The sequence below is a fragment of the Mustela putorius genome, unplaced genomic scaffold (assembly GCF_011764305.1).
Source record: "Mustela putorius furo isolate JIRA1106 unplaced genomic scaffold, ASM1176430v1.1 tig00000228_pilon_pilon_pilon, whole genome shotgun sequence".
In the NCBI taxonomy this organism is placed as follows: domain Eukaryota; kingdom Metazoa; phylum Chordata; class Mammalia; order Carnivora; family Mustelidae; genus Mustela; species Mustela putorius.
The window spans coordinates 16,397,329-16,423,563 of NW_025421322.1; the positions used below are offsets into that span (position 1 = coordinate 16,397,329).

A 26,235-nucleotide genomic window follows, 5' to 3' on the forward strand; every position below is an offset into this window, starting at 1 on the left:
TGTAATATTTTGAACTTGATTGAAGTAGAGTTGATTTATATTTAAAATGAGTTTTTGATAAGACATCAAAAATTTCTCATATAATTAGATACCCTATATTCTAAGAAGAAATTTTGAAGAAGCACTTAAATAATAGGCAGGTGTCAGATGATTTTCACACCTGTTTTATCAAGCAGTTTAAAAACAAGTAATTTCATTTGTATAGACAGAAATGTAAACTTCCCAGTTAGTGACCTAAAAGATCCAACTTTTCAGATATTTAGATTTTTAAACCATGCACAATGTATAAAATTAATGTATTTTTATATGAATATTGGTTTTTACATATTTTTGCACATTGTTGTATATTAAAATTGAGTATCCACATTGCATGGTATGCTTTCACTTTATCAACAGTTATTACCCATAAATAATGAAGCCTGAAAATAAGTATTTAAAAAAACAAATACTTTTAACCAATCTAAAGAGGTCATTATTAATTTATGTTCACTTTTTGAGAGATAATATTAATATACTAATATTATAAAGTCAAACATACTGAGCTAATTTGTGCCTGAGATTATATAATTCCAAATAAATAAAAATTAAATGGTGAATATGACTTTATTACAATTGTACCACAAACATGATGTACCCTGTGTAAAATGAAATTTTACCCATTACATATTTTCCCTCCATTCTTCCATTCAAAACACACTAACCTTGTCCTAAGGTTTGTAGGATGAGGATGTCCATCATATAAGGATAAGTAGTCATATTCTTCTTCTAGAGCAAATGACTGAAAAACAATTTGTATTCTATTCCGTTCTTCTGCTATTATTACCCATGTACAGTTTGCACCATTTGGATATCCATATGGAAAACCAGGGCTTTCTATAGTGCCATTAAGTCCTTTTAAAGTTCCACCACATGTATAAATAAATCCTGAAACAAAAGACAAATAAACAGACATTAATATTGTATAAAGCACAAAAAATCCAGGAGACAGTATAGTTTTGAAAAAAAAAAAACTTTTGTTTTTCTAAGACCTGTGTGGTCATAATTTTGTAAATAGCAAAGAATAGGTAAATTATCTAGATTTCTTTCTTAAAAAGATAAGCAAAATCCTAAAAACTAGCAAAAATAACTAGCAAAATCCTAAAAAAAAAAAAAAACTTGTCATCTACCAAACATCTTACAGTTAGCAATTATAGAATAGTTGATGAAGTAAAATTCTCCACAAATCATTTTCCATTTCATGATCCAACAGAAAAACAAAATCTTAGAACATGGTATCTTCCCTGGAAGTAGTTTCCAAACTAATCATGGACAATCATAAACAGCAATGAAAACTAAATGATTTTTTAAGGTATGCCTTAAAAATCAACTTCACTTTTTCTTGGTAAAACATGCTCATTTTTGTGTGTCCATATCTGTACCATGTAGCCAGTCTGCCTTAGGAAAATCCTTCCTACCCTGGTTCTACCAGAAGGATAAATGATTCAGATCTTTAAAAAACCAATATACGTTATCATTCTTTCTTTGACTAGAATAGTTGGATATTAGGATAAACACAATCTTTAACTATATCAGAGTGAAACCTAACGTTAGGAAGAAAATACATTGAAAATTTGAATCCTGGACAACTGACAGCAGCCATTTATTTGTTTGTTTAGTTTATTTATTTGAGAGAGAGAGAGACAGAGAGGGAGCACAAGCAGGGGAAGTAGTAGAAGGAGAGGGAGAAGCAGGCTCTCCATTGAGCAGGGAGCCCAATGTGGAGCTCCATCCCAGAACCCTGGGATCATCACCTGAGCTGAAGACAGATGCTTAACCGACTGAGCCACCCAAGCACCCTGGTAGCAGCCATCTTAAAAACTTCCATGGCTCAGGGAGCCCAGGTGGCTCAGTTCGTTATGTCTAACTCTTGATTTTTGTCCCAGGTCATGATCTCGGGGTCCTGGCATAGAGCCCTCCATGAAGCTCCACACTCAGAAAGGAGTCTGCTTGAGGAGTCTTTTCCCCACTGCCCCTCCTCCTGCTAAAAAAATAAATAAAACTTAAAAAAAAAAAAAAAGGAACTTACATGGTTCTGTGAGAGTGCTAATTCTATGGGAAATCTGAACTATTGACAGCTTGACTCTTGGAGACATCTAGAAAACATACAATGTTTCTTGAGAAAATGGTGTTTCCAGATCTGTGGGTTGTGCATGAAGCTTATGGGCCAGGAAGCTGTTAAGTCAGAAATATGAGCTAACTGAGGGGAAAGAACACTTTATTACCCAAAGCATCTATATTTGGAACTGGATATAGAAATGTAGGAAATATGGGGCTCCCCTCTCTGAGAAGGAATGAGTATATGATAGGTATGGGTATTGTTTTGAAAAATATGAATGGGAAGCCAGAGTTGTAGATTGTGGCAGACAGAGAATGATGTGGGATACTGTATATTCGTTCTTTTCTTTTTTCACAAGAATACCATGCTTTTGCCAGTGTATCCACTTCTCTACCAAACAACTGTATGCTTTAGAGTAGCTGGGTCTACTGACCCCAATGGTGAGGCAGGTGGCTCAGGGCTGAATTAATCACTACAACCCAACCCTCTTATCCACATTTACTTCAGGAACGTACTCTGACTATCTCTATTTTACCGCAAAATCCTAAACCTTGGATATTCAGAATTGATATAAACAGTTCTTGTGATTCTTTTTGGCCTTTTAAAAAGTTACCAAGAAGTTGAATAAGGTAGAAGTTTAAAAAAAAATCAATATTTGTGTGTATACCTATATTTTGCTCATGCACCAAAAGTCAAATAGGGCATTTTATGATTTTCAAAAATAAAAAAAGGAGAAAGGTCCCTTTTAAATTGCTTCTTGCAGAGCAATTACTTTGAAGCCTTAGGTTAATTAGCTATCACCCATTTCTATTAGTTTTCTGCCTGAACAGCTTCCAATTTGAACTTCATAACTAAATGCAAGCATGAATCCCTTCAGCTACAATCTGATCTATGGGCTGTTTTTTCTGTTTTTTTTTTTTTTTTTTTTTTTTTTTTTTTTTTTTTTTTTTTTTATTCTCAAGCCCCATAACCCTGATGGCTTTAGAAAAAGGACATATGTCCTAAAATAACATGTTCAGCTCTGGCCACTAGTTCTTTAAGGGCCTGCTGATTCATACATTTCAGTTCCTTTTCTTTTTTGTTTCTCGAAGCAGATTAAGAATTACACCTATTTTTAAGCTTTCTCAACTGTGTTCTTCATTTTATTTTCATTTTTTTGTTTATACTGAAGTTTGATTAAACATCACATTATTCATAATAACAAAGTACATTTTGTCAACAATAAGTTTATAGTTTCCATTCCCCCACCAAAACAGAAACAAACAGAGTTCTTAAAAGTAAAATAAATTCTCCCTCATTTACTTATGCTTCACAAGGTTGGTCATCGTTATCAGCTTAGTGTGTATCTTTCTCTAGGCCATTTCTAGGCAAATGCAGATATATGCATATTTACAAAGAGAATCAGCCATACTGTGCATAATTTTCTGAATGTTTTTGTGTATATGTGTAAAATATCACTGATTCTGGGTCTACATATGTACTTTTCCTACATTCTTTTTTAATGACTGCATAGCTACATGGTATATGGTCTGCCTGTACTTTAATTTATTTAATGTATCTCTTATTGACAGCTTTAGTCTTTGTGTTTTCAGGGGCACAAATAATGATTTTGGATCTATATCCTTGTACACTTGTGTGATATATGCCTTGAATAAAATTCCAGAAATGGGTGTGTCTCATTTTAAATTTAGGTAGATACTTCGGAACTATCCTCAAGAAATGTGAAAATTTCTGCTGCTATCACCAGGCTATGAAGTGTTTTCAAACTTCAGCTTCAATTTTGGCAATATTAGATTTTATACAAGGCAAAAAAAAGAAAGTGATCTTATTATTTTATTTTGCATTTCTCTCATAACTGTTGGGATCAAACATCTTGTTATATGTTTCTCATTCATTCGTAATTATTCTTTTATGAATTGCCTCTCCATATCCTTCACTTATTTTTAAAGGGCTCTTCTTTCTAATTCTCTTTTAGGAAACAACTGCTTAGCTTTCTGTTACTCCTGGGTAATCCACATTTGCCTTTCATATATACATTTTGAATACCTTTTGTTGTATTTTTCACACCTTGACTTTGCACTTAAAAATAAATTTATAGTTGAAAAAAACTAAACTTAACATGACTTGGGTCACAAGAATTTGGTTAAGAACACAGATTTTTAATTTTTTCTTCCTTTTTCACATTCATATTTACTTTTTCTATACAGTATGGAAATACAATTATTTGTACAAGTGTTTTTATGATTTTTAAGTTTTATATTGTTTTCTTTTATGCTAGTTGAGATCTTTGACAAGAAATACTTTTGTGTTTACCTTTCACTTTTTTTTCAAACTTGTGTTTATGTACTGCAATTGTGCTTTTGTGCCCAATTGACTCTTTTTTCATCACCAAGAGTTCACAACTTTATTGACCTACAGCTCTTGTGTGATAAAGATTGTAAAGAACTTAATAGTAGCAATTAACCTTTTTTTTATTGTGGTAAGCAACACATAATATGAAGTCTATTCTCTTACTAGTTTTGAACTGGACAGTATTGCTAACTACATGCACAGTGTTGTACCGCAGATCTCTAGAACTTTTCCATCTTGAATGAATGAAACACTATACCCCTTGGAGAATAACTCCTAATTTCCCCAGCTTTCCTAGCTCCTGGAAACTACCATTTCACTTTCTTCTGCATGAATTTCACTAATTTAGATACTTCGTCTAAGTAGAATCATGCAGTATTTGCCTTTCTGTGACTACCTTATTTCATAAGGTACTTGAGTATTCATATATACTTAACATAATGTCCTCAAGGTTCATTTATGTTGTAAAATATGACAGGATTTCCCTCTGATTTCCCCTGAAAATACACATCTCATGTATTCACTCACACTTTAATGGACATTTAGATTGTTTCCATTTCTTGGCTATCATGAATAAAGTTGCAGTGAACATGGGAGTACAAGTATTTCTTTAAGATCCTGCTTTTAAGGGGCGCCTGGGTGGCTCAGTGGGTTAAAGCCTCTGCCTTCAGCTTGGGTCACGATCTCAGGGTCCTGGGATTGAGCCCCACATCAGGCTCTCTGCTTAGCAGGGAGCCTGCTTCCCTGCCTCTCTGCCTACTTGTGATCTCTCTCTGTCAAATAAATAAACAAAATAAAATCTTAAAAAGAAAAAAAAAAGATCCTTCTTTTAATTATTTTTGTTAAATACCCAGAAGTGAGATAGCTGACTTATATGGTAGTTCTATTTTTAATTTTTTGAGGAACTTCCTTAGTTTTCCTTGGTAGCTGCATCACTACCGGTAAATACTTCATATCAGGTGAAGAGTGTGTGTGTGTGTGTGTGTGTGTGTGTGTGTGTATAAATAATGAGTGAATTCTAAGCTGTCAGATCCATTAATATGGAGTTGTTCATAATATGCCCTTATTCTTCTGATGAATGTGGGGTCTGAGGTATAACCCCTCTTGTATTTCTAATATTAGTAGTTTTGTGTCTTTTCTCATTTTTTTGGTCAATCTTGCTACTGCTTTGCCAATTTCATTGATCTTAAAAAAAGGTTTTCGTTTCATTGATTTTTTTCTCTATAACTTTATTCTGTTTTCAAATTTTCACGTCTTATTTGATTATTTATTTTTCCCCTTGTTTTGAATTTAGCTTTTCTTCTTTTCTTGGTTCTTAAAGAGGGAGCATAGATTGCTAATTTAAGACTTTTCTCTATTTCTAATGCATGTATTTGGTACTGTAAAATGTCTCTCAGTACTACTTAAGCTTCATCTCACACATTTTGATATGTTATATTTTCATTTTTATTCAGTTTAATGTATTTTGAATTTTCACTGAATCTTCCTTTTCAAGAAAGCCATGGCTGTTATAGGAGAGAATTGTTTTATTTCCAATTGTTCGGATTTTAATTAACTTTTGACATTAATTTCTAGTTTGATTCCATTGTGATCAAAGAACATACTCTAGATGATTTCAGTCCAAATCTGTTTAAGTTTTAATCCCCAGGATATGGTCTATCTCTAATATGTGTTCCTTGAATACTTGGAAATAATGTGTATTCCAGTGTTGTAAATAGAGTGTTCTCTAAGTGTTGATTATACCATTAGTGCGTCCTGTTGAGTTCCATACCTTTGTTGACTTTTCTCCCACAGGCAAGGTGCCATTTTTCTCTGGCAAGACTTTTGTCCTCAGTTTTCTGTTTAATTATAATGTACATGGTATGGATTTCTTTGTGCCTCTCAACTTAGGAGTTTACTCAGCTTTTCTAATCTGTAGGTGTATGTCTATTGCCAAATTTGGAAAGTTTTTAGTCTTTATTTCCTTAAGTACTTCCTTAGCCCTATACTCTCTTCTATGACTCCAGTGACATAGGTCGCGGTGCTCTGTTCATCTTTTTTTTTTTTTTTTTTTTTTGACTACTTTCTTTCTGTTGTTTAGATTAGGTCATTTCTTTTCTCCTTCCGTTCCTCGGTTATTTTCTCTATTCCCTCCATTCTCTTTTGAGTACACCAACGGAGCTCTTCATTTCAGTTATTGCACTTTTCTTCTGTAGCATTTTTTTAAGTAACCTCTCTACCCCGTGCAGGACTCAAATTTAGTAGCCCAAGATCAAGAGTTTTATGCTTCACCAGCTGAGCCCCTCTTATGTAACTTTTTGATTTGACTCTTCTTTCTATGTTCCATTTCTTTGCCGAGTCTTTTGATTTACCAGCACTTTAAATTTTTTTTTTAATCTGCTTTAAGTGTCTGCATTGTTTCTTGGGGAATTTCGTTTATCCTGGCTGCTTTAAAATATCTGTCATGTGGTGTTGGTATTCATTGATCTTTTTTTCCATTAAGTTGGAGATCTTGTTGCCTTTTGGAACAATAAGTGATTTTTCTTGCAACCTGGATAATATAATTTACTTTATGAAATTCTGGATCTTATTTAAATCTTCTCTTTAACTGGCTTCTTCTGAGACTGTCCCATCAGGAAAAGTGGTGGTGGGTATTGCTTCGTTATCATCAAATGGAAAGAAAAATCCATGTTTTCTAATTTGCTTCCATTAACAACTATAAGGGAGTAGTGTTGTAGTTGGGTGGTGGTGAACATCCCTACCTACCCTACATGTCTTTTTGAAACCACCCAGCAGGAAGTAGGAGGTTCCTGTTACTGTGAAGTGAGTGAAAATCAACCTCCTTTGATATCAAGCTCAAGACATTACAAATAGAGAGGGTCCCTCGATGCAATTTTTTCTCTTTCTAAACTCTGTGATGATCATTTTATTCTTCCACATGTATCTTCTTTTACTGTTTTCTTTTGGAGGGTTTATAATGTATGACTCATCTTCAAATGAATTGAGACATCTAAAGAAACTACATATTTCTAGATAAAGCAAATGTTAAAAATAGATGTGATAAATATTTAAAATGTGTTTAACCAGCAAGATTTTATCCCTTTTAAGGCTGCATAATATTCCAGTGTGTGTGTATGTGTGTGTCTTTCTGATGCATTCATCTCTTAGTGGACATTTAGGTTGCATCCATAATTTGGTTATTGTAAATAATGCTGCAACAAACATAGGGGTGCATGTACCTTTTAGAATTAGTGTTTTTATCTTCTTTGAATAAATACCCAGTAGTGAAGTTACTGGATCACATGGTATTTCTTTTAATTTTTTGTGAAACCTCCATTGTTTTCTACAATGTCTGTACTGAGTTACATTCCCACCAACAGTGCACAAGGGTTCCCTTTCCTCCACCTCCTTGCCAACATTTTTTGTCTTTTTTTTTTTTTAATTGTAACCATTCTGACAGGTGTAAGGTGATATCTCATTGTGGTTTTGATTTGCATTTCCCTGATGATGAGTGATGTTGAGCATCTATTCATGTGTCTGTTGGCCATCCTTATGTCTTCTTTGGAAAAATGTCTGTTCAGGTCCTCTGTCCACGTTTAAATCAGATTATTTTTTGGTGTTTAGTTGTATTAGTCCTTCATGTATTTTGGATATTAATCCCTTATTGGATATTGGATCATTTGCAAGTATCTTCTCCCATTAAGTACTTTGCCTTTTTGTTTTGGTGATGGTTTCCTCCACCCTGCAGAAGATTTTTATTTGAATGTAGTCCTATTACTTGGTTTTTGCTTTTCTATCCCTTGCCTTAAGGGACACATATAGAAAAATCTTTCCTATGACCACGGTCAGAGAAATTACTCCCCATCTTCTCTTCTAGGAGTTTTGTGTTTTCAAGTCTTAGATTTATATGTTTAATCTATTTTGAGTTTATTTTTGTGAATGGTGTTAGAAAGTGGTCCAGATTCTTTTTCTTTTTTTTTTTTTTTTTTTTTTTTGGCATGTAGCTCTCCAGTTTTCCCAATATCATTTGTTGAAGAGATTGTCTTTCCCCCATTGTATATTCTTGCCTTCTTGCCCCCCCCTTTGTCATAAATTAATTGACTACATAAGTGTGGGTTTTTTTCTGGGCACTCTATTTTGTTCCACTGGTCTATGCTTTTATTTTTGTGCCAGTATCATACTATTTTGATTACTACGGCTTTGTAATGTATCTTGAAATCTGGAATTGTGATACCTTCAGCTCTGTTTTTCTTTCTTAAGGTTGCTTTGGCTATTTGGGTCCTTTTGTGTTTCCATACAAATTTTAGAATTATTTATTCTAGTTCTGTGAAAAATGTTAATTTTTTTGATACAGATTGTATTGAATCTGTAGATTGCCTTGGTTAGCATAAGCATTTTAAAATATCAATTTTTCCAATCTATGAGCATGGAATGTCCTTTATTTAATTAGTGTCATCATCAATTTCTTTCATTAATGTCTTAAAGTTTTCAAAGTACACGTCTTTCACCTCCTTGGCTAAGGTTTTCCCTAGCTGTTTTACTTTTTTGTTGTTGTTGTTGTTGCAATTGTAAATGAAATTCTTTTCTTAATTTTCTTTGTGCTACTTTATTTTTAATGTATACAAACATACTGATTTGGGGGTATTAATTTTATATTCTGTAGTTTTGCTGAATTCATTCATTACTTCTAATAGATTTTTGGTGGAGTCTTTAGGGTTTTCTATATATATCCTGTCATCTACAAACAGTGACACCTAGAGGACATTGTGCTAAGTGAAATAAGTTAGACTGAGAAAGACAAAGCCCATAGGATTTCACTCATGTGTGGAATTTAAACACCAAAACAAATGAATACATGAATAAAAAGCAGAATCAGATATATAAATACAGAGAACAAACTGTGGTTCCCAGAGCGGAGATAGCAGAGGATGGCCAAATGGATGAAGGGGAGGGAGAGATACAGACTTCCAGTTGTGGGAAGAAGAAGTCATAGGAATAAAAGGTACAGCACAAGGAATGTAGGCAATGATATTTGGGAGCCATATACAGTGACAAAGGGTAGTTACACTTGTGGTAACCCTTAGCATAACATATGAGGAAGGTGAATTCTGTTGTACATCTGAAACTAATGTAACATTGTGTATCAACTACACTCAAAAAATTAAAAAATAAAATTCATATTGTTAAAAAATATATAGTTAATTATAATAAAAATACTTTTTGTTTCATTTAAAGTTAAACAGTTATCAACCATTGACACATTGTTTTGATTTGGGTAATGTCTAAGCGATATTATTATGGCAGAGATAAGAAAGTTTGAAATAGTCATTAAATTTTTTTTAATTTGCAATAGGTTTTATTTTTCTAAAAGATCACTGTATTTTTAATATTCATTCTCTAAAATATGAATTTACTGAGACTGTCTTGTCTGCAATTATCTCTTTAATTAGACTTTAAAATGTAATTTATGGTTTTATCGAAAATACCAGTTTTTCAGTGAGCCTCAGTTTATGCAGCTAGACATCCCAACTTCACAATTTAGCACTCTTTTTGTGCAAATTACCTTATGTGTCAGTTTCTTTATTTATAAAATGAGATAATGAGTAACTGTTTTAACAATTAAGCATGTTAACAACTGCAAATCTCTTTGAACAGTGTTTTAAACATAGTGACTGTTATACATGTTAACACTTTCTTCTTTTCCTTGCCCTCTTCTTTATTGCTACAATTATCATCTTTAGCCATGAAGCTCCATTACATAATTTAACTAATCTATTTTCTTTGAATTTGACCACGCAAATTTGAATAAACGCACTAGAAAACTCTATTATCAGTTTGTCAGAGAATGAAAAATGCCTATTGCCCAAATGTATCAAGTATGCTAGCAGACAGTGCCTATGAAATGTAATTCCACGGCTCTAGTTCAGGTTATCAATAAAAACACATTAAAATATTTTATTATTTTCAGAGTGGGAGGTCAGTTTTTAATCTCAGGAAATCAAATGTTAATGTTTTGAAGGAGAAAATATAACCTGATATTGGTAAATTTCTTTTGTTGAATTAATTAATTAATTAATTTGAGAGAGAGGACATGATGACAGAGTTGGTTGGCAAGTGAGAGAGGGAGATGGAGAAAGAAACTTAAGCAGACTCCACTCTGAGTGCAGATCAGTACCTGAGCAGAAACCAAGATTCAGTGACTTAACCAAATATGCCAGTCCAGCATCCCTGATATTGGTTTATGTCTATGTAGATTCATAATGAGTGAGTATTCTTCATTTATTGGGTGAATGTATGCCATTTGGGTCAAACTTTTATTTGTGTTAGTGAGATCTTTATTATTCATACTAATTTTTTTTCTCTGTCTTCTTAATCTGCTACCAAGTAACTTAAAAATCTCTGCAATGTGCATTTGTTCCTTCTATTTCATTTTTGTTCCATGTATTTGGGCAGTAAATTACTAGACAAATAATTCTTGGTATTATGGTGAACTTAGTCCTCCACCATTAGGAAATTATTTTCTCTGGATCCACCAATGGTTGTGTCACAAAGTCTCTTTATCTCACATTAGTATAGATACTTTCAGTTATTTATAAGTTAGTGTGTGTACTTATGATTATTATATTATAGGCAACGTGGATTTCTTATGAATAGCATGTAGGGTTTAACTTCTTAAAGTTTATGTGTTAGTCTTCACTTCTAAATTAGAGTCATTATCTTTTAACTTATTCTAATTATATATGTATTCTTTGTTCCATATGTTTTATGTTCCCTTTATTTCCCCTTTTTGCCTTATTTTATATTAATGAAGCGGGTACTTTCATTGACTTGTTTTCCCTCTATTAGCTTGTCATTTTCATACTCTTTAGTGGTAACCCTAGAGAATAAAATTTGTAGCCTTGATGATTAGATTAAACTATAATTAGTCCATTTATTAGTTCATGAACAAAGCAAGGACAGTAGAACATTGTAACTCCACCCCATCCCCTGATGTTTGCACCATTATTTTTGTAGACTTTAATTATACATATATTATAAACACCCAAAGGACACTCTTACTCTCTTAATCTAAAGTTAACATTCTTGGTATTATGGTGAACTTAGTTCTCCACCATTATGAAATTACTTTCTTTGGATCCACCAATGGTTGTGTCCATTTCTTCTTTTCTTCATTTCAATCTTTCCATTGAGTTTATTTTTCTTCTACCTGAACAATTTTCTCCGGTATTTAACTTAAGTCTGGCAATAAATACATTTTGTTTGCTTGATTTATTTTGGGTTTATCTATTATTTATAACCATTTTTGATGGAAGATTTGATACAGGCTACTCTACCAGAGCTAGGAGTAGAAGTTGCTTTGTGATGTTTTATCTTTATCACTTTTTCTTCTTCATTCTCTATCACACAACCACTATGTCAGCATCTTTATCAACCAAAATAATTTTTCATTCTAAAAGCCTATGGCTGAACTATATCACAATAATCAACAGAAATAATCATTTGGGCAAAAACAATTCACACTGAAATCAATAGTTTCATATCATTCATTGAGCATGGACTAGGTGCCAAACACTATAGTGCATATTAGATTTTCACAAAAATTTTATAACAATGTTTTAACCCTTAAGCATTAGAAGCTACTGGTAAAAACAGACATAAACAAATAATTTACACACATATATGATAACTGCTGTAACAGGAGTCCTTGAAAAGATATCCAAAATATATCAAAGGGGGAAAATAAATATTCAGATCAAAGTTTTTCAATGACTCAAACTTGTTATTTGCCATTTCATTTCATATTAATTTTGTTAGTATCAGATAAATATATATTTTAGATTTAAAAGAAGAGATTCTCCAAGGTGAAAAGTGTACCAATTACTGGTATGTTGTAGATGGCAATTACATTTTAAATTTTGCTACTCAAATTATTCTACATATCCAAAATATTCATTCATTTGCTTCTTGAAATATATAATTTTACTTTCCTGGGTTCATTGAATTTTTATGCTGTAAAATCCATCATTGTCCATTTAGTGTGGAATTACCTAGAATATTCACCATTTTCCATAATAATGGAATTATCAGACTTGTGGAATAGTCAAAATATTTCCGGTAGAATTGGAAAGATTCTAAAGGAAAAATATCAAGAAGAAAAATGGGATAAATGAATCAATGATGAAAGAGCATTTTGAGACAGACTATGCCTCATGAAATTAGAAATAAGCAATGGAGGAAACTGTATTAATCTGGCAAATGAAACTGTCTTAGACAAATATTATCAGATTTCATGTAAACATTAGCTTGTAATGTCAAAGGGAGGAAATCGATGGTCTCCTGTTGCTTTCTAGCTTTGATACATGACTCTGAGGCATTTTTGAAATTATTGAATTACTACTGGAAGCAAATATTCCCAATGCAAATTGTGAAAACTGAATCATTTCTAAATCATCATGTGGACTTCTAAACAGTTCAGCAGGGCATTATCATAAAGTTCAGGTCAAAAAAATTCCAATAAAATTATAATATAAATGACTTTTAAGTTGATCTGATTAGCACAGAAAATATTGAAGAGCAACTAAATTATTTAATTATCAAGAATTGTAGTCAAATAAGATATCATGTATTATTAGTATTATTAATATTGTCAATTTGAGCTTTTGAAACTGTGGGTTTTATTAGACGTTGACCACAGATGTCACATTCTACCTCTAGTGATAAATGCATTATATCTTTTTCCCCTTGGACTGAAAGTTTAAAAAATAGTCCATTAATATGATGCTTTTCATCATATTTTTCTGTTACTAATACCTTAATTGTCTTCTGAACTTTAGCCACTAAAATGGATATTAATTATAACTAATCATATCCTATGGATTATATGTTCTCTAAATTTGATCCATTTTGGCACATTCAAATGCTTTTGAATAATCCAACTTCATAAAGACCCCTTCTCTCCAGATTGCCCCATAGATTTCTGAATATATTTTAATATTGGTTTTTAGTTTGTATAATTCCTTTCCTCTTTAAGTGATATGTTTCACATCAATCATCTCACTACCTTTATTGTCTTTCACAGTCAGTACTGTTCAGAATGTAAACTTTGGACTTACACATAATTACTTTATCACTTAACAGTGATGTGATCCTGGGAAATTTAGTCTTTCTGAGACTCGTTGTCCTATAAATTAAGCTTAGAGAATTCTTGTGGGGATTAGCAATAGTACATATGTAACTACCAGAAAATTAGAAAAAGATGACTATTATTTCAACTTCTAAAAACTATACCAGTTATGCCTACTTAGCTTTGAATCTACCTTCTCCAAAATCTTCATACTTATTTCAGCCCTAGTATATAGGTAAAATCTATATAAATATCTGTTCATATTCCTCTCAATAATATTAAGCAATATGTGTGTGTGTGCGTGCACAATGTTATTTTTCAGGGAAATAAGTTGGGTTCTTGCATAATTTTCACAGTGATTACACACACAATGAATACACAGTTATATGAATTGCTGTATTTTTATTATAAATTTAAAATAATTTATTGCCCCAAATTCAGAAATGTTTATATGCTAATTATTCCTTTCTTCCACTCAAATATCTTTACTGCTTTCCCCATACCACTTTTTGTCTTAAGAGTCTGGTCATAGATTACATCACCAGATCTTGCCTCTAACCTCATTGCTTCCATTTGATTTTGGCCGATGTGTCGGCAATAGATGACAGTTCAGAAGAAGAAGGGTCATTGTGGTTGTTGACTTTACACTCCATGCTGGATACTGGTAGTAGCTGCTTTTGAGAGTTATGCCTGCTTGGAGGAATCTCTCTTTCTACATTAGTAAATTTCCTATATTCCAAAAACAATGTTTGGGGTTTTGCTTTTTTTTTTTTTTTTTTTTTTCCTCTTCTTTTGCACCTTTAGCCCTAGAGTCCTACCAGCCCTACCCTGGGAATAATTTCCCAACCTGGCACAGAAAATTGGAGCTTGTACAAAGTACTGTAAGAAGGCAAATTTCAGAGTTGGCAAAGAGCAACTAGAATTTGTGGACTGGAGCATGGGAAAAATAGACTTGCACGGGGGGTTGGGGGCTGCTCAGGAATCTATGGACATATCCACTATAAACTGATGGTTGAGAGCAATGCTGTAGATGTACAGAAAAAGACCATCCAAAGATTGTTAGACAACAAATTCTTTGTGCTTTGTTGCTGGAACAAAAACAGTAAAGGTTGAGCAAAATCAAGGAAGAACAGTGCAGCAATCATTAGAGTGCTGGTCTTTCTACCTGCTGTAGGAAAATCTACTGTAGGAAAATCTGAACAACCTATTGTTAACAGCCTAACACCAGCTGAGACACCAGGAGTCTTGGGAGTGTGAAACCACGTTATAGACTAATATCTACCCTAGACCTAACTGCATAAAGCCTAAAGGTAAACTTTGACAAGATTTACTGGGGGCTGCAATCTGCCAAGCTTCAGGGTGTGGCAAATACTTGGAGCTTTCCATAGATCTCCATTCACAAAGTCTAAAGTCAAAACTACCCAAGTTTAGGGTGATAAGAAAATAATTCAAATTTCTTCTGAATTGAGAATCAATATTCTTCTGTGGAAGCTAACAGAATCCAAAATCTCTAAAACACAGTATCCCAATGTCCAAAATCAAAGAATATTTACTGGGGATTTGAAGTGTGTAAACCTGGTGATTCACAGACCTGTACCCCTGGGGATAAAAATATATGTTTATAAAAAATAAATAAGCCAGAAAATGCAATCCATAGCTGAAGAAGAAGATGAAGAGAGGGGAAAAATAAAAGAGGAAGAGGAGGAGGAGGAGGAGGAGGAACAGAGGAAAGAAATCAAAACCTAACTCAGAATGAACATAATACTTTACATAATAATTAATAATTCTGAAGCAGCTATTTTCAAAACTGCTTAAAAGCTTTTAAAGCTGTTACTTAAAGCTTCTTATTTTATTTAAAAGCTAATAAAGTATTCTGATATCTTAAAAAAAAAATAGCGACATCTTAATTCTCTACCAGAATTTTGGTAGAGAAATGGAAACTAAAAAAGAATCAGAGTAAAATCACAGACATGTACCCCTGACACAAATAATACATTATATGTTAATAATAAATTTTTTTAAAAAGAATCACTTTTAAAAAAAGAAAAACTATGAAACCTATGGAATGAGCCATTGCATCATGAACACATTTGTGGACATATCAATATAAATTACCCACTTTGAAAGTCACAGTGGAGAAAAAAGTAAAATAAAATGATAAGAATTCAAAGGGTCTATAGGGCTAATGTCAAATGGTTTAAAGTAAGGATAGAGTTCTTGAGGAAAAGATAGTATGAGATTATATATACATATATATGTATATGTATGTGTATATATATACACATACACACACATGCATGTATATCAGCACAGACTTCCCATACTTTATATGAAGCATAGTCTTATACTTCTGAGAAAGTCAGCAGGAAAAGCAAAAAAAGAACCACAGCCATAATCAAAATACTGAACTTAAAGAGAAAAATGTATAAGTGGCTGTAGGAAAAAAAAAATCACATTACACATAGGGGAACATGATTTTTAAAAAGTCACAGGCTTCTCCTAAAAAATAATCATAGGCAGAATACAGAGTAAGAAAATTTTTAGATTGATAAAAGAAAAGTAATCCAATTTACATTGAGCAGAAATATTTTTAAAGGGTGAATTTCAGACAGTTTTCAGATAAATGAATGCTGAAGAGAATCATTGTCGACAAACCTACACTATAAGAACATAAAAAGAATGCCCTTTAGGCAGAGGAAAAATGCTAACCAGTTGGAAACTGGAATCGACAGAAAAGAACTTTAAAAAGTCTAAATGGTAAATAAGTGCTATTTTTAAAAGACTATTTTTTATTTCTCATAATTTCCTAAAAAGTCAAATGGTTGTCAAACTTAACATATTATCTTATAGAAGACAAATCATATTCACAATTTGTATAAAATTGTTCATATGGCTCATCTCATACTTCCACATTTTCTCCATTATTAACTTAACATTTTCATGTACTGCAAGGCTTTTCTTGGTCATTTAATTGATGAGAAGAGTCAAGAACAATCATCGTATGTTATTTATCTTTTGTATATTTCTCTTATATGAAAAATATGCCTTATTTCTCTTCTTTTTTTTTTTAATTTAAACTCAATTCACCAAAATATAGTACATCATTGGCTTCTGGTGTATTGTTCAATACTCATTAGTTGCATATAATACCTAGGGCTCATCATATCACATGGCTTCCTTGTTGCCCACCATCTACTGACCCCCATGCCCCCACCCACTTCCTTTTCTACAACCCTCAGTTTGATCTTTTAAAATTTCCAATTATTGCTGTGCAAGGTACACAGGTGCCAATCAATAAATGTTTATTAAGGTTTAAAAATATAATATCCATGTTTAATTTTATAACTGTATTATGATTCAGAAAATAAACACAAAAATTCATTTAATTAATACATCATAATTTGCTCCATACATGTTAGGGCAGTTTCATATTGAAATGCTCTCTAATTTGCATACTCTTTTCTTCATATTCTTGTTAGTCTACAAGTTGATTTGTACTAACACACTAAATTCTATATTAGTATTTGTCATACTCAACTGAGTTAATCATTGAGTGTGGAAATGACAATTTCTAATGCATGAGCAAAATAAGGAATAAAACATAATCTTGAAACCTGAACTGTCCTGTTGGTCTTGAACTTTTATATCATCTCTCAGTTTTAGATGTGATTCCATCCCTTCTTACAAATACCCCACTTACTCTGGGCTCCTTTGATGTGTAACTGTCTAAACCCCAAAACCAAAGTCATTTTTTTTTAAAGATTTTATTTATTTATTTGACAAACGGAGATCACAAGTAGGCAGAGAAGCAGGCAGAGAGAGAGGAGGAAGCAGGCTCCCTGCTGAGCAGAGAGCCCGATGTGGGGCTCCATCCCAGGACCCTGGGATCATGACCAGAGCCAAAGGCAGAGGCTTAAGCTACTGAGCCAGCCAGGCGCCCCACCAAAGTCATTTATTAATTGTGTTTTACTGCTTAGTAGTTGATGCACATGTATTAATTTTTTTTTCTTTCCAGTTAGATCACAAAACCCTTGAGAACAGAATTATGTTTTAGATATCTTTTTTTTCTTTCTTTTTTTCTTCTGGCCAGAGTTAACAAATTGTGAAATTACCTGTGTGATAGTTGTATAGAATTTGAACTTCTTAAAAGAACAGAATTGGAGACACAAGACTATAAGTCTATGTTTGCTTTAAAACAAAGTGAAAATCCAGTTCTGATTGTACTGTTTTCCTACATAAGCCCTGAATCCCTAATCTTCTTCATTTTGCTTCATATGAATTTATATGTGACATCAGCATCACATTTAAGTTTCATTTGGACATCAAACCCATAAAAATTACAAGCATTGTGAAGTAAGCACAAAAATAATTAGCAATGGAAAACATAGCTTCATACTCCAGCAAACGGTGTTTATACATCTATGGGCAAACCATGTGAATTGTCTCTTATTGATATAATAAAAGATAAATTTTAACCACATAAATCAACCACATAAAATTAGCATTATAATGAGAAAGAAAATAAGCATTCAGATAATTTAATATTAACTTTTGTTATCTCCAGTAGAAAAATAGTAATTAATATTGTACAGCACTTTACAGTTTACAACATTTTTAGGTTTCTGGCTTTGGCTTTCACCCACTCCAGCTGTAGATAAGTTTTATAGTTTTTTTTAGTCTTTTATTTTCCTTGGACCTCACTTTCATAATTAAAACTATGTAAAAAGGTTTTATAAGCATTAAAAATAAGGTATATAAAGTGCCCAGCATAGTGTGCCCACAAAGCATAACACTTAAGGGAACATATCACTTAGTATTTGTGTAATTATTCACAAGTATTGATAAAAATCAGAACAAGAGGTGTTCTATAAAACCAACCTATTTTAATTTTAGTTTCAAGATATGCCAAATATGAAAAGTAAAATGATACTGGCCTTCTATGTAAACGTGAATAAAGATCCTTTAAATTGACTTCTAAAGTATAATTTTTTTAAGATTTATTTATCTATTTGAGAAACAGAGAGAGAGAGCGCGCGCGCGTGCCTGAGCTTGCGAGTGAAAGGGGGGAGGGGCAGAAGGCAAGGATAAAGCAGATGTCCTGCTGAGCTTGGAAGCTCAAGGACACCTCAGGCTCAGTCCCAAAACCCTGGGATCATAACCTGAGCTGAAGGCAGACACTTAATCAACTGAGCCCCTGAGGGGCCCAAAAGTACAATATTTTTATGCTAGCTATAATTGTAATGCAAATTACAGAAGCAATTCATCATACAAAAATATCTCAATTTTGAACATCATAACTCTCCTCAATAAGCTGTGCAAGATGTAATATACTTAATATTACTTTTTATACTACTATTTTATTTTATATGTGGGCTTGCAAGTAAATTCCAAAAAAGTATGACAAAGATGAGCACAAATTCTAATAGATTTGGTATTCTAATCCTGTCTAGAAAATCCTCTTAGACATCTCACAGAATTTAGTTCCACTCATGTTGCATCCCATTTGGATTATTCAAAATAAATTCTTCATATTTTGTTTACTCATACATTTATAAAGAAGAGAAATATGTTGTCTTGAGATTTACTTGTATTTATTTTAAGCATTTTGCCTGTAATAACTCATTTAATCCTCTCAACAGACCTGTGAGGTTGTCCTGAATTTTCTCAATTTTCAGTTGAGGGAACAGGCATGGGAAGAGTAATTAGGAGTAATTGCCCAGATCATTCCTCTAGCAAATGACAAAGTTGGAATTTGAACTCATGCACTTGACTCCAGAATTTAAGTTCCATAACTATGTTGTGTGTGTGTGTGTGTGTGTGTGTGTGTGTGTGTGTGTGTTTAAGCTTTTCATTTTTAGTAAAGTCCTCTCTACCATACTGATCTGGTCACTGATATTTCGTTTTTATTTTAGGATCATTGCACTGTCTTCTCACTCTCCATCCTTAGTCAGTTTTTGAGGATGATTTGTTTTAATTTTCTATAATTTTTTTGTTGAAATCATATACAATTTAAATAGTTATTTGACTTTTCTTGGGAGATTCTTTCTGAGTTTCCAGCCAGTTTCTCTTTTAATTTCTTCACGTATAAGAAAAATAATAAACTTTTTAAGACCATTAATGTAAGATGAATGGGCATGGAAAGGATTCTGGGGTGGCTACTGAAAAGCTAGTTAAAATGCAGGAATTAAAAAGCTCTTCTCATTCTTATGTCACAATTCAAATAAAGGTGTGTTTTTCCAGTTATGAGAAATTACCTAACAAGTGCCAAGAAAACTAGATTAAAAAAGAGGAAGAAGAAGAAGCAGCTCTGTATGTCTAACAACATATAGTTATTATGCACCGAGCAGTTTTTTCAGTATGTATTTGTGACTAGAGATTTGTGTATTTTTAGCCTGTCTTGTTAGAGTAAACTTCACTCCATTCCATCTAGATGTAATTTCCTGTCTCCAGTCAAGTACTAAAGTAAGAAGATGACTGTGACAAATACACACACACAAACACACACACACAGATTACCACAAAGCACAGAAATTATAATTTATAGTTTTGCATCAATGAATATTGATTTAATGATCTTATGCTTTGCCATAGTTAATAATACAAATAGGTATTATTTTCTCTTTTGTTCATAGAGAGTCTACAGCTTTTGGGTACCAGTGGAGAAATGACTAAAATTTTGTGGTGCCTGACATTTTGCTTACTTTCCCTTCACTTCCTCTTTATGACAAAATAAAGATACTCCAGGCAATGAAATTTTTACAGATTATTATATTTGGGGGTACGATGAATTCAGTCACTTCATACTTTACGAAATCCAGAGGTGTCTTACAGTCCTCCAGACATGAGCTGCCTGTCATGTTTATTGCCTGAACACTTCTATTAAAAAAAAATAATTCTCTGCAAAAAAGCGCTGAGCTGGAAAGGGCAGAGAAAATATTTCTATATCAATAAAGTAACTGAAATGCTTTCATGGTTGTATTTTCAAACTTATCTTCCTTTTGACACTTATTTTTCTTCACTTCAGCAGCAATAATATGATTTTCCTTTTTTCTTCTTCTTATTGTTACACTACACATCTTAACCTATTGCTAATAATAACTGTTCTGGTTATTATCTTCTTCTGCACCTCTCTGGCTCTTCCTTTAGGCCTGGAGTCACTACTTACTATAGAAGAAATGGTACATTGAAAGGCATGTAAAGGTGAAAATCAGGCTTTTTGTGATTCCAAGGAGCAGTTATAGCCCTTGGCACATCAGCAAACAAATCACAAGAACTTCTGAATTCCTTTGCAGGCTTTCTTTCTTGCCTGGTTTGGAAAGCATGAGTGTGAGTGACAGGTAAGATGACATTACCATTTGGGGGTACACAATTCCGAAGTTGAGGTAGTGCAGGGGAATAAAGGGAAGTCAAAGATAAGTTGTTGTTGAATTGGTTTTCACACCACTGAAAGTGTATCTTAGTTTAATGGTAGTGACAGTCCAGCTCCAACCTGCTGACAGATGGCTGCGAGCAAGATATATTTGAGACTTACTGTCAAGATACAAGCTTTCTTGTTAACTAAAGAACATTTTCTAAAAAGAATATTTCAAAGGATGATGAAAATAAAGAGAAATTATATTTAACACATATACTGGAAAAAGAATATCTGTCAGCCCAAAGCAGGGCTTAATTTGGACAAGGGGAGATAACTGAATTTCCTGGGTGTGAACACCTCCAAGAAAAAAGGCTGATGTTGGGCTTGGACACTGTGTGGATAAGAGAGTCCATTGAAAATGGCAAAGGTTACCAGATAAGTACACTGGGAAGGAAGTCACCTCCGACTCTCTAGCCAGAAAATTGGAAAAAAGGAATAGTGAGCATAATTTTGATGTGCCACGACCAAAATATGCAATTAGCATATTTTTTAAAAGAATTATTTATTTATTTTAGAGAAAGAGAGAGAGAGTGAGCAGGGAGAGGTGCAGAGGGAAAGGGAGAGAATCTCAACCACAATCTCCACTGAGCATGGAGCCCAATTTGGTGGAAGGGGTCTCGGGATGGGGGCTTGATCCCATGACTCTGAGATCATGACCTGAGCCAAAATCAGATTGGGTACTGAGCAGACTGAGCCACCTAGGGGACCCTGCATTTAGCATATTATTGATATCTACTCATTGATACCTTGAATTATCGTTAATGAGATTAATGGTGTTATTAATGGATATGTGTGCCAGATGCTCTTCTAAAGTGCTCCATATGCATGACTTTCACCTGTAGTTTTTAACAAACCATTTTGAAGTACCTACTATTTTTATCCTCATTTTACAGAAAAGGAAATGGAGGCATAGGAGTTTACATAGATTCTTGTTTCAAACTGAAGCCGACTGAACCCATGGCCCTTGCTTTTCCACATTTAGTGAAGCTTCCTATATAATATATGAAGTCTTTCTATATGTTAGGATGCCTTTCTTTACCAGGGCACATAGCTTTGGAAAACAAGGTTGTGGTTGAAAGGAGATACTTTGTTTATCAGGAATAATGAAATCGAACTTGTAGAATGAGGGGGCAGGTGGGTTTGGAAGGAGAAAGAGCAGGGATCTATATCCAGATTTTCCTCATATTCAGTTAAAAGTTTTAGTCTTCCAGATACATAACTGCTACAAAAGAATTAGTCAAGGAATGTTCAAGGACATAGGTTTTTTGTTTTGGTTTGGTTTTGCTTTAGTTTGGGTGTGTGTGTGTGTGTGTGCGTGTGTGTACATATTGTAGGGTTAGACTTATTAAAATATGTCCTTTTCAGTTTTAGGCTTACATGTGTCATATAAAATTACCAGTATGTTTATAAATGTAAATTTACTAATTTTTAGACCCTTAAACAATATACAATAAACTCCATATAGTTTTACCTTATTCAAATAGGTATTTTTCTATGCAACTGTAAAATATATTCGTTAATTTCATATCCTGAAAGTGACCCAATTTACTATTATTTGATTTTAACTGAGAGGGGAAGAATGCAGACTTCTCTAGTCCTTCTAAAATAAAATTACTGTTAAAAAAAATAACAAAAGAGATTTCTCTGACCCTCACAATTAAAAATTCTGGTCTGAGGTAGAGAGGATTCCTTACTGCTCTTATGGAATTAATGACACTTCATCTTCACTGTCTATTTTATTGACTTCATCTACCAGTTTTTAACACTGACCAGCACACATGCTAAAGGGACGTGTATAAACCATACTTTTTAACCTTTCCAACTGAAAAATACTAGACTTTAAGAAGAGTTTTCTTTCTGTGTGGATGATTATAAAATTTATGTCATATAGCAAAAGAAAAAAAAGTAATTTTTTATATACCATATTAGATCATCATTCTGAGGAATAACCTGTTCTATAAGCAGTTTCATATTACCATATGCCCTTAAATCGTTACCTACTTCAAAGAAGATAGTAATTACCCTCTTTAGAATAGAGCAGAATTCAGATAAAATTTATCTGAAAAATGAGTTAACACCAATGATGTTGTCTGGTACCAACTCTCCAAATGCTTCCTCTTATTCCTATATTCTCATGCTACTCACCCTGTCAAATAGTGAAATCTATCTCTACTTCTTGAATTGGGGTAGTCTATTAATTTCTTTTTCCAGTAGGATGCAGTAGGAGTAAGTTTTTGCCAATTCTGCACCTAGCCCTTGAGAAACTGACAATTTCTCATTTTAATCTTGGAAATTGGTTAAGAAGCAACATCCAATTGGATGCCAAGTACTTACAACTTTACTTATAAGGTAAAGATCAGATCCTTTTTTTTCTCTTCCAAGGGTTATGAAAGAGCTCCTATTCCCTGTACCTCCTTGTTAATTGTTCCTCAATTTATTTCTAATTTCTAATTCAAATGTCTGCTTTCTAAAATGTAGATGATTCATATCACACCTTACCTGGTATTCGTCAATTACTTTCCATTATCTTAAGAATAAAGTCCATGTTCAAGGCATGACTTTCCAGCTCTCTTGGGTCTGACTCTTTTTTTTTTTAATTTTTTTAATTTATTTTTTATTTTCAGCATAACAGTATTCATTATTTTTGCACCACAACCAGTGTTCCATGCAATCCGTGCCCTCTATAATACCCACCACCTCATACCCCGACCTCCCACCCCCTGCCCCTTCAAAACCCTCAGATTGTTTTTCAGAGTCCATAGTCTCTCATAGTTCACCTCCCCTTCCAATTTCCCCTGACTCTTTGTTTCTCCCCCACCTCAATTCATACCAAGCCTCTCTTTCAAACCTAGCCTCCAGTCACATCAAACCTCCATGTCTTTGCATCTGCTACTCCCGCCCCCTTTTCCCCCTTAGAACGAATTTCTATGTACTAAAGAAAAAAAATGGACTTTTAGCTTACAATGCCTGGTGTTCAAGTATCAACCATTTATCCTACCTTTAAACTACATAGTATCAGCATGTGTACCCTCATCATTTACCACCCTCCATTAGTGTGCTTCTTATGTAGTGTAGGATGGCTTTTAATTCTTTATTCCAGCACCCAACTTAGTGCCAAAATTGCTAGCAAATGTAGTGCTTATTGGATGAGTGGGCGAATAACAAGAGAAATGGATAATGCATGTGAAAGGACTTTATAAATTTAGAAATACCTTGATAATATTAGTTTGATGATTTCTCCATAACAGGTTGTAAAGACAGTTCCTATAAAAATAGACTAAAGCCCCAAAGTGTTCCAACAAATATGTCTGGGGACAGTGGGACATGCTTACATATATGAATAGAAGTAGGCCTGAGTGTTGCCTGTAAAATTAATATAAAAATAAAACATATTTATTTTTATGTACTTGCTTATGTAATGGATGAAAGTAATTTTACACAGCTGTTTAAAAGAACTAGGAAATAAAGAAAAGAAAAATAAATCTTAGAAACTAGAAAGAGCTCTTTCACCTTCCATTATATTTGCCAGAAAAATTAGATTGTTTACAACTTGGTCATGGTAGTTTTAAAAATGATTTGAGAAAAATGGAGATAGAGTAAAAATAAATTAGGTCTATTGGATAGAGTAAGAAGCATGTATTTAAATTAAGCAATATTTCATTTAGACATAGAATTGAATTATTCACTATTAGAATGAGAAAACATTGAGATGTGATAGCTAAGTGTTTCTTAAACTCCAGGCATTATACTAAGTGCTTTGCAGACATTATCTAGTTTAATTCTTAGAAAACCCTGTCAGACAAGGATTAGCATTGTCTTTTTAAGCATAGATATATTAAATTCAGCCATGTTGATATAATTTAATAAATGGTCAGAGTCATTGCCAGATTTCTGGTTTAAACCCATGCTTTAGAAAATAAAATAAAATAAATAAATAAACAAACAAACAAACCCATGCTTTCATACCAACAATAAGAATGGAAGTCAGAATAAAACCAAAATTTCCTGCATATGGGAATCTTACAGAAAAGGGAAAGAAAAATAAAAACACCATTTCTCTCCAATTGTTTTAATGACTTCATTTATTAAGGCAACCCTAATTCTGTTAGCACCATGTTTTTACTTAGCCCTTAACATTTGTGACATCAAAAGTCACATTCCTAAAAACAGCAGATGGGCATAACATATTCCAGGTCTTACCGCTTTCTATTCTATTGCCACACAAAAGTACCTAGGTAGAAAGTGTAGAATAGGGGCATCTGGGTAGCTCAGTCTTTAAGCATCTGTCTTCAGCTCAGGTCATGATTCTGGGGTCCTGGGATAGAGCCCCCTCCTATGGCTCTGTGCCCCACAGGAAGCCTGCTTCGCTTTCTCCCACTTCCCCTGCTTGTATTCCCTCTTTCGCTATTTCTCTTTCTGTCAAATAAATGAATAAAGTCTTTAAGAAGGAAGGAAGGAAGGAAGGAAGGAAGGAAGGAAGGAAGGAAGAAAGAGAAAGAAGAAAAAGAAAAGAACAAAGTAAGTTCCCTCAAAAAAAAAAAAAAATCCACCCAGAACCTTAGAAGGTGACCTTATTTACAGATATAATTAAGGTAAGGATCTCAATATGAAGTCATACTGCATTAGGTTGAGCCTTGAATCCAATGATGGGTATCCTGACAAGAGAGAAAAGCAGAAAGTATACAGAGAGGTAGGAGAGAAGGCCACATGAAAGATGGAGGCAAAGCAAAGCAACACCTGGCATCACCAGAAGCTGGAAGAGACAAGGAAAGATTCTCCCCAAGAGCCTTCAGAGGCAGCACAATCCTGCCAACACCTTCATTTCTGACTTCCAGCCTCCAAAACAGAGAGAATACATTTCTGTGGTGTTAAGTGCCAAGTATGTGCTAATTTGTTATTGCAGCTCTAGAAAACTAATAAAGCATGTATCTACTTCCCATTTCTGCACACCTGCCAAGGGCAGTGAAAGAAAGAAGATGAATTGTTCAGTTGTTTAGATCCAATCATTATTGAAAGCTCTCTTGAGGGCGAGGCATTTAAGATTACCAGGAGTACTTACATCAGGAGGGAACAGACAATGAGATGATTAAAAGGAATAGACCATACAAAGACTAGAAAAAAATGTTTTTAAAGATTTTATTCACTTATTTGAGAGAGAGAGAATGAGAGGGGCGAGGGCAGGGAGAGACATAGACTCCCCACCAAGCAGGGAGCCCGAGGAGGGACTAGATCCTGGGACTCCAGGATCATGACCGGAGCCAAAGGCAGTTGCTT

At 33.6% G+C, this 26,235-nt stretch overlaps 1 protein-coding gene across 1 annotated transcript in view; it reads right to left on the reverse strand.

Moving 5' to 3' along the window:
• The window catches only part of CSMD3 (CUB and Sushi multiple domains 3), a 1,237,422-nt gene that overhangs the window by 1,112,720 nt on the left and 98,467 nt on the right, over positions 1-26,235 (reverse strand). The window contains exon 2 of the mRNA XM_004743466.3: positions 702-924. Coding sequence (XP_004743523.2) covers positions 702-924 — 223 coding nt within the window. The remainder of the gene's footprint in view (positions 1-701; positions 925-26,235) is intronic.